Source organism: Triplophysa dalaica, chromosome 2, assembly GCF_015846415.1.
Source record: "Triplophysa dalaica isolate WHDGS20190420 chromosome 2, ASM1584641v1, whole genome shotgun sequence".
Lineage (NCBI taxonomy): Eukaryota > Metazoa > Chordata > Actinopteri > Cypriniformes > Nemacheilidae > Triplophysa > Triplophysa dalaica.
Genome location: NC_079543.1, coordinates 11,505,828 through 11,526,683, shown reverse-complemented (window position 1 = coordinate 11,526,683; position 20,856 = coordinate 11,505,828). Strand labels below are relative to the sequence as shown.

The window sequence follows — 20,856 nt, the reverse complement described above, 5'->3', positions numbered from 1 at the left end:
TATTTATACATAAAGACAACTAAAATCGCCTTTCCGAATATTTTTCAAAGCAAATAAAAAACGGTCCCAAATTAAATGTACTACAGAAAAGTCACGCGATGTTTACGGTCACATTTTTCTGAGTGCGGTTTGCATTTTGAGATAATAAATTGTGTCGTATGAAATCGATTGATTTATGTTCAAATTATTGTCCTTTCAAGAATTTAGGTAGATGATAACATGTAAAGATGTTTTCCTTAAATTGTAATTGGGGCATAATTTAATTTCAGTCTCATGATATTAATATAATAAACATTTTCCAGCAATGATCAACTGTTTAGATATATGCATTTCTCCTTTTTTATTAAAAAGAATAGCCTACCCAGTAAACAAAAACACTTGGCTATGCAAATATTAATGCCAGATTAATTGTTTAAGTTTTATTTATAAATATTATTTTTGATACAATCTAGAAGTGTTATCGTTATGAAATCTATATTAAAAAAATACAGATTTGTTGAAATAGAGTTGCATTAGCGAGGTAAATATGTAATGTATGCTTAATATTGTAAAATGAAAAACAAGAATCAGGGTGATATCAGTTGTAATGTGTTGTTACAATCACAGTAAATTGAGCCCGACAATATCCATTGTTATATAGGCTAACTTTAGTTAGCATAGCATCATAAATAAATATCATACAGCTTGTTAAGTGCTCAGTTTGTTAATGTTCTAACATGGTAAATATGCCAAAAAGTGCAAAAAGTAATTCACTCTATTGAGAAAAACACAACGCTTAGTTAAAATATTTGAAAATAAAATTTACTGTTTATAAATCTCTTTACTTAAATATTTACATAGTGCAAATAAAATGTTCAACATTAAATTAAACTATGCAGAGCAGAGAATAATTCTCCTTATTATTGTTTATATGTTAGTTTAGTATTTAATCCGGACTATTGGCACCCGATTCTGGTAAATCTTAATAAAAGGAACAAAAAAATATCAGAGCAAACAGGTAACTAAAATTGACTTTCAGAAGATTATTTGAAAAAGTAAAACAATTCATGATGTTCATTAAAATTGACACACTTGGTCTAAATCCTAAATGAGTTTTCAAAACATGAAATGTGAGAATCTGTGTTACCCAAGCTCTTTAAGCCTGATGGTATACTAGGTGATTGCTATACAAAAACACTTGAATATTGGGAAGGTGAGTGAATGAACAAAAACAAAAAAGAGTGATAAACAGAAATATACCAAATTTACAACAGATGTTAAATAATAAAAATTCAGTGCTTGTATTTTACTCTTCCCACGGAAGGAATATGCACAAATCCTCCTGAAACTAGAAACCACACAAAATTAAAACAAAAAAAACTTTGTTCATTATCAAAATTATAATTGTGTCTTTGTAATCTGTAAATGCTTTGATATTACAGTGGCTGTAGACTTTCCTGAATAACTCTTAAAAGTGTTAAAAGATGGGTGGAAAGAAAATGTAGTGCATTGGAATAAAATAAAGTTTTTTTCGCTATCATTCATTTCGGAACAATTAAGATCCAAGCCAAGAGCAAAATGGTTTTCTGGTTATTGTGGGAAAAATCAATAAAAATGATTGACAGGATGAGAGATTAGTGGGCTTGTGAACTAGAGAAGAATTTCCTTGAAATAAGATGGTAAAAAGCTGACATTCATAAGAGAGGTTTCCATATAAGAATGAGGAAGAAATGGATGTCATGTTAATATAATGCAAGCCCTGTAAATTCCACATTCAACTGACTTCTTAGCTTGTTTTATATATCTTCAGTTAGCTACATGGTTTTGCATGGTTGAGTGTTTTGTGGTAGGTAACATTTGTCACTACCACTGCTAGAATGTTAGCCTGCTAACAGCTGACGTATTTTGTTGAAGCTTCACATCGCTGCAGTTCCTTTCCTAAGCTCCTTTTACAATGTATTTCAGCGCGTCATATCAAGGGTTTAAAATGACCTTCACTGTTCTGACATTGTTGTTGTTCCAAGCATCATACAAAATTCTTCCTAGTGCAGTTGCTAAGGTTTTACATGGCAGCTGTGTCATGCGCGGCCGAGGCTAAGCTGCCACGTGGCCGATCAGATAGATGTTGTCATAGAGGTGGCCTACAAAGTCTTCGCTGATGTTCTGAGCTGCCCGTCGTGTGTTTCGGATAAATTCTCTTTTGGACATCTTGTTCTTTACGTGAGGGCTGGTGAGGTCGATGGAGAGAAGGATGAGGGAGTAGCACAGAACGTACACTGCGTCTGCAAAACAAGAAAAGAAAGGTGTGTTCTTTATCTGGTTAGACCTTACATTGTAACTACTTACTACTAACGTTTTACAGGCTTTCATAGCTGTATCAAAAAACTAACTAAAGGTTAAAGGGATGCTCCACACAAAAATGAAACTTCTGTCACCATTAACTCATCCTCAAGTTGTTCCATACCTGTATAAATTTCTTCGTTCTGATGAACACAAAAAAGATACTTGGAAAAATGTTAGCAACTGAGATTTCTCGAACATCATTGACAACCATAGTAGGAATAAGCATGTGTCTTTTTGTTGTTGTTGATGACAAAATCTGATATTTTAAAGAACTTAGGTAAGCGAACAGTTCTAGGGCACCTTCGACTAGCATTTTGCATTTTCCTGCTATGGTATTTAATGATGTCCCAGAACTGTCAGTTGCTAACAATGTTTCCAAACATCTTTCTTTGTATTCTAAAGTACAAATAAATGAATACAGGTTTGGAACAGCTTGGGCGGGGCAAATTACAATTTTTGGGTGGAGTATCCCTTGAATATGCCTTCTTACACCATGATGAGAATCTGAAGAATTAGAAAAATCAATCATGTGAATAAACACTTATGTTAGTGGACAATAATGTGAGATTTTGGCCTAAGAGGTGAGCTTTATCAGTAATTTACAACACTAACAGTTTAAGCCAGAGGGCTTAGCTTGGCTTTAGAGGCAAATAACAGTCTTCAAGTACAAGTACTACAGGAGGAAAATTCTCACATCTTTCTCCATACAAGGACAACATCATAAAGACCCTTTACCAGAGGATTGAGACCAACACATTACAGCTCTTATCCTAGTACAGTTTGTGATTTGCTTCTACCAATCAAGGAACCAGTATTTCAGCTTCAATTTTTGCTTGTGGCAAAAATCTGACATTACATATGAGCAGCTGTAAACTTTGAAAACTAGTCAAAACAGTCAGTGAACTAGGTGTAACAAGAACTGAGTAGATCATATTATTCTATATAAGTGCTGATCTGGGATATTTTAGGACTGGTCTGAACTCACCAGGACTTAGGCCCACATCCTGCACAAGAGTGGGGTTGCAGGCGCAGAAGCGATGAGAGAACTTGGTGATTAGGGTTTCCAGGTACTCGCCCCTCTCCTCCGGAGCATGGATGTGCCTGAAGAAGTCCCTCAGTGCATTAGGGAGGAACTGGTTTCTAAAATTATGAAGTGTGACTAGCTCATCCAAGACATCCCGTCTGCAAAAACACATCAACCCAGCGCATAGACATTATTAATTAAAGCAACACAAATTTGAATGCAACAAATTTAAATGAATCACAGCTAATACACTTAATGTAGCAAAAATCCAAAGAAAAATAACGAACCGTTCATCAAGATAAACCTGCAGCATCTTCCAGTTTAGCATTCTGGTACAGAATATAAACTTGGCAATTTCTTTCGGGTGGTCCACCAGAATGCCTCTGAACATGAAGTAACTGATACCCTGAATGAAAGAGCCCACATAAAACAGGGTGTGGGGATTAGGAAAAAGAGAAGGAAGGGGCACACTTTTTGCCAGACACCACGGTTTAGTCCAGAGCAAGGATATCGCATGTCTTTTAAGTGGACAACTAAAGCTTTGCTAATCTAACCTAAGACATGGATGATAGGGAGTCAAAGACATTCAGATGCACCTTTGGACAGAAAGTGCAACTTGCATGAGAGAAAACCCATCAATTTCATTTTAATCTAGCGGCGTGTCATGTACCCTAATTCATTCAAGGTAAACCTGTACAAATAATATACTGTATTTAATCTTTAGTATGAGAAGTGCCGGGTTATATGAATGTTAAGAGGGTAGAGCAGGTAATAGTCAATTATAATAATTTATTCCCGAAGCATATTGTGAATATGATTCCACGTAATAGAGACATTAGTGTGGCGTGGCAAGACAAAACAAAAGCAAGTACCTCTTGCAGGTTGGCGTTGAAGGTTAGACTTCCTTCATCTAACTCCATGTAAAGCTTTCTATAGGAAAATCCAGGTGGGAGCCTTCGGTTGTATATGGAACAGTGACCCCAAGTGGACTTGCACAAGCTAGAAACAAACAAGCAACTCCAGGTGAAAAATTGAAACATAAGAAGCATTCCCTACTTAATGATAAATGCATAAATCTATCATAAACATTCATCTGTTTATTTTCTTTTATAAAATGTACTTTTGTGCAGTGTAACAGCATGTTACTTACCCCTGCCACAGGTACTCATCATTGCCCAAGTCCTGCCATACACAGGAGGCCAGGCACAGGTCGGTAGCATTCAAATAGGAGAGGATAGTGATGCTGAGTTCGGGGGGCAGCATCTCAAGGTCGATGAAGCCATGTTCATCTTTGCCCTTGCGGACACGCAGTAGGTGACTGATGTCAGTGCCAGGTACCTGGCACTGGGGTGTGTGGCGCTGCTCCAGTGGATCAGCCAGTGAGGGCCCTGCCCTTCGGATCCGTTCTCTTTCCCGCTGGAGATAATACTGTTCACTGTACTGCTGCTGCAGCTGCTGGTTCCTAACCACCCTCCACAGAGCCTGACCCATCTGCAGATCTGCAGAAATTCAGATTTGAGTCAGAATTGTTATCTTGTAGGAGTTTGGTGTAAAAACTGTATTTAGAATTTGTGTAGTTAGTATTCTGTCTGAAGATCTCTGGTAAGGCCTCTTGTTCTTATCAATGGATGTATGGATAAGTAAAATCTTGCTCCATCTTGGCTATAAACCAGCAACAGGAAATGACCCGCTTGGCAATAATACCTATGATAAGTGTGACTATTAAAACAGTCAAATATGTTACACATACCTAACTCTTCTATTCCTAAGAATTAAGTCTTAAGTCAGTTCCTGCCTTTGATTTCTCATGTAACAAATCCATTTGAAGCAGTTAACGCTGACGAAATCTCAGCAGTCTGAAACATCGCTCTACCCAGTCCTGCGTTTACTGGATCAGTCATACAGGGAGCATTTTCTAGATTGTATAATATCTTGTATTTTATGTGTTATTAAAGGATAGTATCACGTATCACTTTATGAACCATTTATCCTTTGGCCTTCTGTTTCTATAAACTCAACCAGAGTAATCCTAAAGCTTTAGGCTCTCAGTCGGCACTTTATTTTTGAATTAGATAACTAGAACTTCTATTAAGTTATCTAAATTATTAACAAATCGCAGTGTTTTAGTGCTTGTGTGCAGTAGACGGCTGGGAAATAAAAGCCCTGATGGTAGCTTTATCTCCACTGCAGTAGCACTAATCCTGTCTCAGAGATATGCATTAAGCCTTTTTATGTGGCCCTGTCTGACTCCCTCCAAGGGCCTCACTCTCTAAAACCTGCCTCAATCTGGGAGCCAGGCTTGTCATTTACATCTTTAATGTACTCTTGAATGCTCTGTGGCTGCTCTCCTTGTCACAGAGTCTCTTAACTGACAGCATTTCACATTCAAACTAGTTTTTCACATGATAGGACCTAACTGACGTAATGCTGTGGCACCTGTTCTTTGGTTATATTTAAGAGGAGCTTGGGAATTTTAAGACCTCCCTCAAACACAGAATGAGGTCAATGAACTCTTAAAAATAATTTCTTTCTGCTCTGCCTATGGGCAGATGCAGTTCATTTTTAACATGCCTTACATTACCATGTGGACAATGTAAATATAACATGTTCTAATTTATCTTTCAACGGGTGCATTTTATGCAAATATTCACTTTCAAAAGTGAAAGTGAACAGGTCTGGCATCTATATACATGTGTGAATCCTGACAAAAACTGTTTGTTTTTATTTGACAAGATGGTAAGAACAATAAAGATGTCAGCACAATATACTGTTTAAAAAGCGTTAAGAGTATATTTTAGGTCACTGGATAACACAAAAACTACTTTTAGCATTCTTTAACCCTGACCTTATTGTTCGGTCTACTTTTTCGAATATTTGCATGTTACAATTCTGCTATAACAAAGGAAAACTTTTCCGACGATTCACATAAAATATGTATTATCAGCTATGACGTATTAGACATATAATTATAGTATTTATCAGTTAACTCTACCAAATAGTTTCATTGAATAATACATCCTCGTTTTCTACAGCTAATATTTTCTAATAATAAGATACGCCATCATGTTTGGCTGAGGCACAAAGTACCGCCTCGCTCTAAAACGATTGGTTAGCATGACGAATTAGCGCACATACTCAAACTGTGATTGGCTGCTGACCCACATGACGCATCAACCAGTTTTGTTTTTATTTTTCCCAACATCGACTCTAAAAGCACCACCACCCACCTCTGTGTATATGAAATACTTCTCCCGCCGCCGCGACGAAATGACTTCCTAATCTTCCACAGCCTTGAGGATGAAATTATCTCGGTTATTTAAAAGGAGCACAGGACAACCATCTTAACAACTTCAAAGCTGAAACCTGCAGCTGATCGAGGTGAAACAGCTCTGTGACAGTATCATTCATCTGCCCCTTCGCTCCTCCTGTCTCTCTCTCCGCCTCCTGTTACACTTTGGCCAGGCTGACGTTTCTTGTTTTCAGTGGAAGTGACGCAACGCTCTCAGAGTAAAAGAAACACAGCGAAGAATAGCTGCACTTTCGATGAAAAAGCCTTCATCATGTTTGTTAAATAAAAATTGTATTCACAACAAAAGTAATTATATATCATTGTCAGTTTATTAAACCCGGGTGTTATGTTTGCGCGAACACTATAATTGGTTAAATCTTGGTAAAAAGCGTGAATGTGCAGTTGTAAAATACTCGATTCCCTCCTGCATAGAAACCAATCATAACAAATACGCAACATCCAGCGCCAAAAACAAAAGCGATGCATGCATAACATTTTGTTTAGCTATAAGCATAAGAACCACTTTCAGGTAAGATATACCTTTATAGTATTGATTCACGTTCATCATATAAGAAACAGAACAATTGTACTAAAGCATGTAAATAGAATGTAATAAAACTAACCTGTACATTTGTAACTTTACTATGCTATGCGTGCCGTTGTCTCTAAAGGTCTCTAAAGGATCTAAAGTCAATAAACATAGTTATTAATAATGTAATTAATAATTTACTTCTGATGAAATAACAGATATGGCCACGGGTGATCTGAAAGGATGTCTAAGAAAACTAGAAGCGTGTCTACGTTCTCTGAAGTATCCAAAGGAAGTGGACTATCAAAGGTATTAAACCATGATGAAAATCACGCTGTGAATTTCGCAATTGTTTAACAACACTTATATATTCATACGTATTGTAACTGTTTAATGCTTAGTTTACATACATATATATGATATTATAATAGTGGCACATATTCCCTATAAATGGGCACACGAGAATAAAATAAGTTAACGTTACTATTTTATGAAGAGCCATCCCTTCTCCATTTGTTAGGTATTATTGCTTCTGGCCTGTGCCGGAAATCCTAGAGAGTATGTGAACTCCGTTTTGATAGGCCTTTATTTGGTGATCGTTGGAATTTGGTGAGTGTTCACCATTAGATACATTAAAATGAGGACTTAACAAATCCAGGGCCTGCAATATTTTCCAACCCACCACAATGCAGACCCCATTTCTTTTTAGCGAGACCTTGGCTTAACTGCTTATCCCAACCACCCCTGGGGACTATGCTATGGAGTTTGTCAACTTATCTTTACTATTGTAAATAAAAGTATATAATAATATAGTACAATACTACAGTATTTATATCGGCTACCACATTTGCTAATCATAGGTGATGAAGATTATAATAAATATGTTACATTTGAATCTGCAACACTGCATACTTTTTTCAAATGGCATCAAAATGTGTAACAGAAGCTGCATTGTAAGTTCAAGATATTATTTATTCGAAAAAAATAAATATTTGAAAAAATAATTAGTCTAAGCCACGTCCCCTGCAGCACAGTTATGGCCCACCTGGGGTCACGGCCCACAGTTTGGGTAGCACTGTTCTAGAATTTTACATTGTTTAGATAATGTATATAATATTAGTTAATGGTAAAAATCTTACATGTGATTCTGTTGCATAGAACTGAATAAAAAATTATGTATTAATTACTGTTTTAAAATTTTCCTCAATCTAATTATCTTGCTTTGTTATTGTGTTTAAGCAGTGGTATTACAATTGTAGTACAATTGTACCAAAAACTGTTTTAAAATAAATGTTCAGTGTAATTTATCCAAATTATTTATATGTGACCCTGGACAACAAAAACAGTCTCATGGGTCAATTTTTTGAAATTGAGATGTTTACATCTGAGAGTGCAAAAAAATCTAAATATTGAGAAAATTGCCATGGAGGTTGTGAATCAGGGGCACTGTAGTTGATCATTTGGGTGATTCTCACAAAATCTTGGTTTCAAGATGTCAAATGTGATAAAAACACTTGTATCAACAAATTCCCTTAAAATTCATGTATGACAAGGTATGACATGTTTAAAGGCATAAATTAAAAAACTTTTACTGACAGATTACAGTTTTTTTACAACTGCTATGAAAATTATTCCAATACTAGTTTAACATTTTTCCTAAAGTCTTAACATAGTTATCACATCACCTAGCTGAGTTGGCAATACAAAACACATTTCTTGTTGCTTTGACACAAAATGCATAAATTTAACACAAATTTAAAATGCTTTAACTTCTTCAAAACACAAGCTCAACCAAGACCAAATGCTTTCACACTTTTTGTCAGAACAGATAACATCATGTTCTAAGCCTAGGCTAAAGTCAATGTGAACAGCTGAACACAAATATATCACCTGTATTTAATTCCATTGCTAATGAGAAAAATCAAATTGAAGTTATGCAAATATATAGAACAGCCATAGACTATATTTACACCTTGTATAGTGAGGGACAGAACATCACCGTAAAATGAACCTTTTGTGAGGGATCTCCTTCCTAAATTACATATATTGAAAAGAAAAAAATAAATTTTATTTGATAAATAGTGAATGTGATATCACCGTATAAAGTCAACATCAAACTTACAAATGTTGTTGGAGGTATATATAACCCGGAAGAGTCACTTCAAAATGTATTTGTACTGTCATAAATTTCACTTTGAGTGTGGAAAAAAGGAAATATTTACTACAAATACACAAATATAAACAATTGAAGAATTGAAAAAATTCTCGTAGCAATTGTAAAAAACTGTAACAATTTTTTTTTTTTAAAGAAAAGGCCTTAACAATTCTCATTACCGTAAGCATTTAAGACTGTCAATCTCATAGCATGTTTTGCTAAAAATAAGCGAGGCCATGATGCCGAAGCCAGTTTTTATCAATCATACATAAAAGGACATTATTTAAAAGAATATTATACAAAAAACTACCTGCATTGGTAATGAGAAAAAAATTCATTCAGAAAAAGTCATGCAGACAATAGTTTTAGTTTTTAATTAAAAATCTAAAGTAATTTATTAACATCTGAAAGGTACTAGTAGATGTGTTTCTTTACATAAAATCAAACTTAATGTAAATATATTTGTTGTTTAAAAACAGTCTTTAAAAAATGTAACGAAGGATGAGAATATCAGTCCTGGACATCTCTTTCTTCCACTATTTCTTAATTTTTATTATACGTGAACATACTTTCAATAATTCTTTTTTAATTTGTGAATGACTAGTAGAACATCCAATTTTTTTTCAGAATATTTAAATTTGTATATTTTTTAATTACAACACATAATGCATTCAGACAAATCGGGACGCGTTACAGTTTTGAGAATTTTATCAGTAAAAGCAATAAAATACTTATATAATTAATTCCTAAGTAAAATGTATGTTTCTTCCAAGGTAGGGAACACAATTATCTTTATTATGCTAATGTTTTGTGTTACCGAATTGTATGTTTTAATAATTCGAATCTTTACTGCCATGATGTTTCAGTGGTTTCGTGAGAATCACCCATTTAATTTCTTGAAGTCCAGTTAAAAAAAATAAAAAAAACGTTATTTCTGTTTTGAAATAGCTTGAATGTATCTCTGCACCCTTGCTTAATTTACTGTGGCTGATGGATATGCAAATGAATCCTGGTTTTCAGTGAGTCACAACCGTTTGGACTGCCTGCTCCACGTGGTCAACTGCGTGAAGTGTCCGGTTACAACTTGCATGTGAAGTAGACAACAGGGGACATTTTTAGGACTCTCTTGAGTAAATTGCAGAGATTAATACTCAGCAAGAGGGTTGATTGATGAAGTTTCAAATTATTTCCATATTAAAGCACAACTTAAACATTACACAACATAAAAACAGATTTTCACCAAGCTGGTGTTTAAGAAATTTTTAATTTTTCTTAGATTTTTATCTATAATTCAATCAACATCTTCACAAAAATCTAAATATATTGAAGACAGTGTTATTGGCAAAACATCTATACTGTAAAAGCAGTTCATTCCCATCACTAATTTTTTAGTTCTTCTTTGTACTCGGCCCAGACTTTCTAAATTTATAGCTCTTCTGAATACATTTTCACATGCAGTCAGGCTCAGCACAGCAGAGAGGATATATGCTGTAATTCATGTATGGATGTAATTCATTAGAAGCCAACCCCCTTCTGGCTGAGGGTTCAAAAATGTTAACTCATATAAACATCCACAAAGCGGCTCTTCCAGTGTTTCATGTCCCATATTTTGTTTTGAAGTTTGAGAATTAAAGATTTGTCCCTCCAGTACGGAGCCATTTTGTAAACAGGCTTTACATAAACCAGCTCTATTTCTCCACGAGGAATCACAAGCTGCATATCAGATGCTCAGTGATGAGGTTTTGATGTGTGATGTATCAAACAGAGCATTCCCCTTGGAAAGACAGACCCATTTGGCTTGTATATGCTGGGGATGATCCAGAAAGATGACTTAATTTGTCCCCAGCACGACACACTTGGTGATGGCTTGCAGACAATCTAAGACACTTTTTGTTGCTGCCATGTTCTAAATAAAACCTTTTGACTGTATTTGTCAATTATTGTGATATTGGATAAATGTGCTAAAAATCAACAGCAGTGTTTCATAGTTTAATATTGTGTTTGAATATTTCAGATTGGCCGTGGGGGATCCTTCAGCATGTCTTCCTCTAGTAAGCTATGCTTTATCTTCCTATTCTGCCTCTGTCGCAGAGCACCTGGTTGATTATGGGGTGGAACTAACCGGAATGAATGATCTACGATTTATAGAGAATGTCTACAAGGTGAGCTGCGATCTTTGTATTTTCTATGATGATGTACATTTTAAATGTAAGCCTTTTGCATTTTACAGTAGTGAGGTAAACAATGGAGCAATGAAGAACTTCAGGAATTTTTACTGACTCTAAAATATTCATCCACTTTTGGATTTTTGAGCTCTCTTTTTTAAAATGCCTTAAAGGACAGCCCTTTTTTAAAATTGATTTCAATATGGTTCACAGTTTTAATTCAAGTCTTAGTGGTTTTAAGGAGGTGCTTGCTTTTAATGGACAAAAGACCTAGTTGCCCTGTAGTCAACCTTTCAGTTATGAGGACAGTTATGAAAATGTGTCCACAACAATTAAAATTTGAGGTTAATCGCCGTAGCTGAACATACGCCATGCTGCCACTCTTTTGAAAAGTAATTTTACTTGTATTGAAATCTACAACACTAGCCTTTGTGTTCATAAGCATTGTCAATAATCTGGGAGATTTATCTCCCACATCAGAAAAGCAGGTCTCGCCAGAGCTCCGCGATTTGAAGCATCTGTAACTCCGCTCTCCAGCATAGCACTCAGCCGCTCAACTATAGGCAGCCCAGCGGTGAATAATTACGTTTTTTGCTCACATCTCCTGCAGTGAGAGAATAGAAAAAGAGAGGCTGGCCTTCATGTTGGTCCAAATCGTATGATCTCAGATTAACCCAAAGCCGATTCAGGATGTTTGGCCGCGGGACTGAAGCGCAGCTCTGTCTTTCTGCACTTCCTCCTGTTCATTGACCTTTCATGCTGTTCTAAAAGAGTTCTGGCCCTCGTCCCAGGATTATCTGAAGCTCACGTGACATGTTCTGGAGAGAGACTGTGGTCCCGTCATGTAACTTAAAAGACAGCAGGGGGCCTTGGTGGCATTTGCTAAAAATTAGAGATGTTGTAACAGGAAGGCAGCGTTTAGCAGTTCTATCTTATTTTTTGCCATTTGTCTTTTTTACAGCTTTTGTTACTGTTAGTCTTGATCCTGTGATTATTCTTGGAGGTTTTATTCCCCCCATTCTAGAAATTCCTAAATTTTCTGGCTTAAATCCACCTAAAGGGAAAACTACTGTGTACTACAGTATATATACATTATATATATACAATAGGTGCCCAGAATAGATAGGAACTCCTTCAATACTGTGTAAATAGCACCTCAGTGTGAGACCTTAAATGGACAATTTACCCGAAAATGAAAAATTCAATCTTCATCTACTAACCCTCTCGTCATTTCAAACCTGTTCAGATCTGAATCAAAGCAATCTCCTTGGGAACTGATTTTTAGACAATTTTTCTCTCCAACGTGTCTGTGCTGGAAAGTATCTCCTTGGATGACTACGTGTATCTCCGCTAAAAGCCTTAAATTCAGTTTATACTTGAGCGTCGGGACTACGCCGTAGCCAAAAATGGAACAACGCATTGACCCTGCGCGAACTGTAAGCTCTGGGATTGGTCTGTTTAAACCCCTCCCTTGGGTCAAAAAACTGATAGAGACATGTTTAATTATTTATGTAAAATATTTGTGCTTCTGTATGAAACATCTCAAATCGGCAACAAAAGTGACTATTTACTTGCCGCTATCACTGCTAATGCTTCTCAACTGAGTAATAACGTAGAAAAAGCAATGACGTAGAAGGACAATGACGTAGAACAGGGTTCCTCAAATCTTACCCTGGAAGGCCGGAGCACTGTAGAGTTTAGCTCCAACCCTGATCAAACTTGCATACCTGTGATTTTCTAGTGATTACTGAACAACTTGATCAGCTTGCTCGGGTGTGTTTGATCAGGGCTGGAGCTAAAATCTGCAGTGCTCCGGCCCTCCTGGGTAAGATTTGAGGAACCCTGATGTAGAAGTATAAATGAAAAACAACACCTAGGCTACGGTGTAGGTCTGACGCTCGAGTATAAACATACCTTTAGTACCGCGGGTCCTAATGCATCCCTGCGGGAAAGTCTTTATAATATTAATTAGATCCAGACTTTTATTCTTCTTTTTATACTTAAAATCAACAGACCCTTTATTTCATCTAATAAATAAGACATCGCTCTTTCTACAGTCTTTCTAATGCCCACATGACCACTTACCTGCATCAACTAGAGAAGACATGCTGTCGCAGCCGACGAGATCTTTTTGTACTGCGGTGGCCACCGTCATGTTTTATAAGGGAGGAGTGAGGAGATGACTGAGAGATTGGTTGCAATTCTCAAACTCACCGCTACTGGCCACTATAAATCCCACTCTAGACCTTTAAGAAGCCGTCTGGTCAAAAACCAAAGAGAACATCTTTAATTTCAAGGCAAACACTGACTGCTTTTCTGTATTTTCATTTGATTTGAATTTTCTTGTAGGTCTTGCGAGATATTTTCAGCTATAAACCCCTCCTGAACAAGCAACAGTTCCTTCAGTCTGGCTTTGCTGAGAGGAAAGTCTCCATTCTCTGCGATGTCATTGGCCTTGTGATAAACAAACACAAAGAACTCACTAAAGAAAGCAGGGTACTATATCTCAAAGCTGTTTTTGCTTTTTTGTTTATTAGTCGATTTGCAGACACAACATGTATTTGTTTTCTCTTGCAGCTTGTCAATAAACCAAAGAAAAGGTCTCAGTTGAAGAGCTGTGTTAAAAATGATAATAACCCTCCTGTCGAGATTGACTCGCTGGATTTAATAGGCTTGAAGGTAAGTGTTTAATTATCTGTAAAATACACACAACAGTTGAACAGTTGCGCATTTCCTTGAACAAAAAACATTCCTTTTTTTATGCTTTTTTCGGCAGGAGTATCTTATAGCTCAGTCCCAAAGATCATATGTCCATGATTTTTTTTTTTAGAAATACCCAAAATACAAAACATAATATTAAGTCTGTATTTTCAAATTGAAAATAAGTACGACTTCAGTATTCTGTTTTATTTATGACATATCCTAAATCTTTATTTATTTGATTATTTTTACAATTGATAATGTTACTGAAATATATATTTATAGAATGCAACTACACCCACCTAAAGGATTATTAGGAACACCTGTTCAATTTCTCATTAATGCAATTATGGTGGTGGTGTAATGGTGTGGGGGATGTTTTCTTGGCACACTTTAGGCCCGTTAGTGCCAATTGGGCATTGTTTAAATGCCACGGCCTACCTGAGCATTGTTTCTGACCATGCCCATCCCTTTATGACCACCATGTACCCATCCTCTGATAGCTACTTCCAGCAGGATAATGCACCATGTCACAAAGCTTGAATCATTTCAAATTAGTTTCTTGAACATGACAATGAGTTCACTGTACTAAAATGGCCCCCACAGTCACCAGATCTCAACCCAATAGAGCATCTTTGGGATGTGGTGGAACGGGAGCTTCGTGCATCCCACAAATCTCCATCAACTGTAAGATGCTATCCTATCAATATGGGCCAACATTTCTAAAGAATGCTTTCAGCACCTTGTTGAATCAATGCTACGTAGAATTAAGGCAGTTCTGAAGGCGAAAGGGGGTCAAACACAGTATTAGTATGGTGTTCCTAATAACCCTTTAGGTGAGTGTATAGTACATTTTTAAGCACTTTGAATTCAGCTTGTAAACCTGTCATGCTAATGCATTCCTCTAGCCATTAAATGAATATTAAACATCATGTATTATTATTACTTCTTTCCCTCTCAGGTTCTTCAGAAACAGCCACTTGTGGAAAGGCACCTTGGCACCAGCTCAATACCAACACGGATCATATTCTCCTCAGATGAGCTGCCTCAACAGGAACAGGAAACAGAAAAGAGCCCAACAGACAACGAGCCTTTTCAGGATTTGCCTGAACCTAGTGATTCTGATGTGAGAATATACACACACACATTCTTGTGCAAACCTTTCTGACCTCGTTCAATGCACTCTCACACACGTCGTCTCTTCAGAAATGTGTTTTAGAAAGCATGCTGGCTGGGGTGGAGGCTAGGCTTCTGGATACTGTCAGCAGACTTGAGCAGCGACTGGCCTTCATGGAACACAGGATACATGCCCTGGAGAAAAGCATGGCTGGCAAGATTGTCATCGAGAGCAGCCGATGGGAGAACTTGGAGAGTCGAGTGTTGCTGCTGGAGACCAGGCTAGCGCTGACCTCGGCACAGGTTCGAGAGTTTAACATCTGTTTGGAACTGTTTATATTGAAATAGAGGCCTAGTGTTGCATTGTCCCGAAAAACACTTTGATGGTTATTCTTGAATTACGTGATGAAAACCTGTTAAGAGAACAGGGTTTTTGTAGTAATCAAACACCATAATGGTTCAGTTTCTACATGAGTAACTTATTTTGTGTTTTAATGGAAAGCTGACATTGCATCTTTTGAGAAGTAGTCTTTTTTAAATAAGACGTGACATTTCATCAACAGTGTATGTGGTATTTGATGCTGACAACATTTTCTCCATTCCATAGAGTTCAGGAAATCGAGATTTTAATCTCAATATAGACAGGGGTGAAATCAAAGAGGACACAGGTATGTCTAGCTTCAAATGTTTTAATATTATTTAAAAAAAATGTATTACTTAAATCTAAAATTGTTTGACTTTGCATCTATCTCAATAGGGCCTTCAAGCTGCTTTTCCACTAAGATCCAACCACCATCTGATCTGAGTGGTACTGGACCCACTCCAGGCGGTCCTCCTCAAACAGGTCAAGAGGTGAGCATCCATCCATCTTTCATCATTTGAAATGTGAGGGTATTCTTCATGCAAATCGTTTAATTTCTACTATTTATTTTTTCTTCTCATTTTAAGAATATTAAAGAACGTCTGGAGAGAATAGTTAACATGTAAGTGTTGACATCTATTTTATTTCCTTTCTCAATAAATTGTAAAAAAAATAACGAAAATTTACCCGAATGTATAAAAAATAGAAGCATGTTGCATGTCTCTATATAACAGTACATAAAATTTGCAAAACATACAATGGACGAACATATTTTTCTTCATGTTTTAGGATGAAGGATACATCTGACATTCTGCAAAATATAGAGCCGACAATGTGAATTGTTCACTGTCTAAACTTGTCTTTATATGCCTTCAGACTGTTTCTTCTGTTACAATATATTATTGAGTAGTATGTGCCTTATCCTCTAGATGTCAGTGGAACTCAAGTCAAATTTGAAAGTAAATGAGTCTGTGGCGCCCTCTAAGGTCTGTTCCTGTATATTACAGTCTGACAAGAATCTAAATCTGTTTAGCCGTTTCCAACAGCTGTGAACTTACATTAGATAAAAAAAGTGTTTAATTGCTTGGTGCTGTCTCTGTGTGTTAATATGGAAGTCATGTGTTTGTTATGGTTTATAGTGTAAAATTGTTGTGGAATTCAAAGAAACCTAATACTCAATTTTCCCATAAACTGCTTTGTCAGGCACACTCTAGGGTAAAACAGGGTTAAGGGTGTGTAACTTTTTCAATGCAAAATAATACTTAATCTTTCCTCCTAAACTACTACGCAAACAGATTTTTCTGACAGTCTTCAGGAAAACTACTTAAAGAAAGTTATTTAATATTGCTGATATTACACACCTCACCCCTAAGTGTTCAGCACAAAAGCACATTGTATTGATCCAGACTGGGGAGCATTTTGCCATATTCTAACTCATTGTTCATTTTTTGTATACAAATACTTTTTACACATTATTTCTCTTGTGAAGAGCTTCAGAAATGCACATTCCTAGGCTTATTTATTAACATTTTCTGAGCATGTTTGGTAGTACTCCGAGTACATTTCTAAGGTCAGGTTAACCTTTTTGGGGACCGCATGGTTCTGGGCTTCATTGCACATGATCAGATTGTGTAAGAGACATGAAAGATCTGTCTGCGACCTAACAACGGCTCACAACAAGACATCAAGAGTCTGACTTGTTGGTCTCACAGGACACATTTAGAGTCTCGTATTTCTTTTCTGTACAAGGCGATGCTGAAAATGCTGTTTTTCATCAGTGGATTTTTCTTATGTGGTTGACAATCACAGAGTGTTCCATTGACCTCTGTTCCTATGGCTCTTTTTCAGTGACTCCCTTAAGATAGGTTGGACACAAAAAGCCCAAAAAAGAAAGGTCTGATATAAATTTTGGTTGTCAGCCAGTGAGTTTCTCTTACATGCAGACTTTGCACATTGATGTGTCTCTATGGTGCATCTGAGGCTCAATAAAATTGCAAACACTATAATGTAAGTAAACGAAAAGCAAGCAATCTGGCGCTTTAATTTTATTTAATTTTTTTGGGTTTATGTTGTGTGGAACTGCTGTTACTACTGCTTTGCTTACAGGAAGGCCAGAACTGTTTATTACTACCTTACAACTTCATGAATGATCGCATTATCTCCTTGTCTCATTTGCTTTCTCAAACGTCTGTGGAAGCATCAATATATCGGGCTTTGCAGTCAGTTTGTGTGGTCGAAACTTGGGAGCACAGACAGCGTGATCTCTGGCATAACCTGATTTGCATTAAATGAACCTCACCAAATCAATGTTCACTCAGAAAGCTGATTCTCTGTAACCAATGTGAAATGAAGATTGAGTGGTTCTGTGCGTTAAGAGACAACACAGAGAATGTTTTTAGTTTTGGTGTTTCTCAAAGGAACATTTGATCATTTATGCTTTTCCTGGGAATCAAACCTACGACTTTGCTAGTTTTACTCAACCTGATCTACAGCAATACATAGAGTTTGTTGCTGTTAGAGTTTGACTGTTACCGAAAACCTGTCATCTCACTCCGATCCTAAATTCTGGGGCTGTCCCATGATGTAATGTGTTGTAGTCATAGCTGCTGGATGAATGAGAAGCAGGCAGACTAGTCCAGTGATTGCAATAATAATCCTGCTCAGGTATTTAAAATAAGGAAACAGTAAATGAAAGATGAAGAAAGAGATCCATTCATAATGAACGTGTCATTAGTTTTTGCTGATTGGTCATTGAACACATGGCTCTGTTGCTCTCCAGCGCTGCCGTAATCCGCGCCTCCATCCCCTGCACTCATTAATCACTGTCCCACCAGAAGAAAAAAATGGACTGAGCGTAGGGAGAGGGGGATGAGAGAAATGACTTGGTAAATTGGTTGAAAGGCAGCACTTTTTGCATTCCTTGTCTTTTTATAAGGTGTGTTTATGTAAACTCTCCTCGTTTCATTCCGTCATCCACACCATTCCAGATCCCACTCCACATTAGGTTCATTTTCACCCCTAATTAACAAGACTTCATGCATGTCTATGAACTCTTTACCTTCCTGATTGGCTGTCGCCGGGCATGCAGGCATCTGCAGCACAAGGCTAATTGAGCTAATCATTCAAGTTAATGAGAGCATTTTCAAAGGCTGGGGAGCAAGAGCTAAAAGAGATGAACAGAAGTAAATGAAAGATATAATTAGTATGACAGAGGACTTTTTTCAATATTGACTTGAACAGATTTTGTTTGTTTATTAAGACAAAATTACAAACGTGAAATGGCTAACATTTAAAATAGTAATAAACCTAACGTTTCATTTTTAAGTTGCCTTATGGGCAAACATTTTTCGAATATAACTGACCCCTTAAATTAAGGTTCATTTTATGTTATTGTTTTGTTCCGAAAAGAATTTCCTCCCGTCTCTTGATTACAAATTTACGCCACTCTCTGCGCTTATTTTCTTTGCCAAATAGGAGCTGAGTTATTATCTTTGGCCGGCCGCCAGGACCTCATTGCCTGCCAGTCAAAACAATTTTCACATGCTCATGGAAAGCCCTACAATAACATCTTATCATTAGAAATGAGCACATTGGCAAGTATTTGGGCCACTTGGTTTCCCCTGATGTAAAATAAACATGAGGCGCTTAGTAAACTTGAGTCCCATGCGACGCTGGTGGGACTATGCACACAGCCTTCTCTTTTAATTTGTACTATGTATGTGTACGTGTGTTTGCAATTTCACATTCAGACGGCATTTAGCTATGTTATAAATAGTCATCTTCAGTCTTCATGTTGGTAATTTTAGAAGGTGTAAAGATATTCTGCTCTTCAGAATGTCATGTTGAAATATCAGGTTTGCAGCGTTTGGTGATATCTGCACAAAAAGTTCATTGCAAAGCCACAATCTCAAGAGACAGTCCTTGGTGTGTTTACATATAAGATATCTCGGGTATGCGCAACTGGAACTGACAGAAAAAATAATATTGTGTGAGATGTTCCCACCATGGTCCGCAAAGAACATATGAACTAAACACCACTTGCTTATCTTGGATGGCATTTTTGTATGTTTCCTATTCCCACTGTGCAGAGAGTACACATCTAGATTTTTTTGTTAACGTTACTGACATTTAACGATCAACTATATTTATTCACTGCATTCCGTGATCACAGTTCGTCTTAGTTTTGACATTTACCAAATATAAGTTGTATCTTGACATTAGTCAGTGCACAATGAACTAACATGTACAAGCAATCAGAAATTGTATTTGTGCTAACCAACATGCTGTAAAAGATGTGTTGATCACTTTATTTTTAACTCTGTTTTTTAAACATGCTTTTTACCCAGAGCATGATGTCTTCAGAAGAGCGAGCATCATGCTTTTGTTGAAAGTTACGGCTCTCGGTTGCATATGATAAAGAACTTGTTGCCACGCTACGTAATCACATGTAAAAAGTTTTAAAGAGCACGTTCCCCGCGATCCCATTTTTCAACCTTTAGTTAGTGTGTAATGTTGCTCTTAGAGCATAAATTAAACCTGCAAAAAGATAAAGCTCAAAGTTCAGTGCCAAGCGAGATATTGTCTTTAACAGAATTCGCTTTACAAGGACTACAGAGAATGGCTGGTACGGACTACAGCCCTATACTTCCTGGGTACATGATGTCACTATTCCGAGTGTTTTAAATAACCTCCGCCCAAAGGAATACGCAAAAAAATGGGCGAGGCCTTCCTTAAAGAGCCTCTGGAGTGTGCTTACCTCTTAAACACTTCTATGAAACATCCTTTCAGGTGCTTGCAATTGCTCCTGGTCAATCTGCTTGTTTTCTTATCCAACTCGTGTGCAATATAAAAGGCAAAACGATTGCTTCTGTTATTAGTGTTAATTAATATAACCGGTCTGACGCCATTTGGTCCGGTGTCATTTCCCTCGCAATAGTAGGAAAAAAATGTGATCTTTTACAAAGATTGAGGTTTGCACATGCACTAGCAGACCTCCCTTACACTTCAATCCATCCGCATTTTTTTAACTGATAGTGAAGTTGACGCCATTGTTACGGTGTATGAATTCACGTGCACTGAGAGGCTGATATGGTATGGGTGGGGACATCTTCACACACTATGAGCGGGGAACCAATCACGACAGACCGGGTCAGCTTTACCAATCAGAGAGTTTCGGAAGGAGGGACTTTATATAG

General features: G+C 36.9%; 2 protein-coding genes across 2 annotated transcripts; one reads left to right on the top strand and one right to left on the bottom strand.

The window, feature by feature from the left end:
- Nucleotides 1–393: 393 nt before the first annotated feature.
- Nucleotides 394–6,813, bottom strand: fbxo8 (F-box protein 8). The gene is made up of 6 exons (XM_056740094.1): nucleotides 6,574–6,813; nucleotides 4,497–4,845; nucleotides 4,219–4,345; nucleotides 3,634–3,752; nucleotides 3,308–3,504; nucleotides 394–2,261 (listed from the first exon to the last, which is right to left on the bottom strand). Exons 2-6 carry the CDS (start codon nucleotides 4,835–4,837, stop codon nucleotides 2,074–2,076), a joined length of 972 nt encoding a protein of 323 aa, XP_056596072.1. The 5' UTR covers nucleotides 4,838–4,845; nucleotides 6,574–6,813; the 3' UTR covers nucleotides 394–2,073.
- Nucleotides 6,814–7,058: 245 nt separating this feature from the next.
- Nucleotides 7,059–16,745, top strand: cep44 (centrosomal protein 44). Its single transcript, XM_056735412.1, has 11 exons — nucleotides 7,059–7,164; nucleotides 7,383–7,473; nucleotides 11,334–11,481; nucleotides 13,834–13,980; nucleotides 14,062–14,163; nucleotides 15,146–15,310; nucleotides 15,391–15,603; nucleotides 15,908–15,968; nucleotides 16,058–16,152; nucleotides 16,249–16,283; nucleotides 16,451–16,745. Exons 2-11 carry the CDS (start codon nucleotides 7,385–7,387, stop codon nucleotides 16,497–16,499), a joined length of 1,104 nt encoding a protein of 367 aa, XP_056591390.1. The 5' UTR covers nucleotides 7,059–7,164; nucleotides 7,383–7,384; the 3' UTR covers nucleotides 16,500–16,745.
- Nucleotides 16,746–20,856: the final 4,111 nt, after the last annotated feature.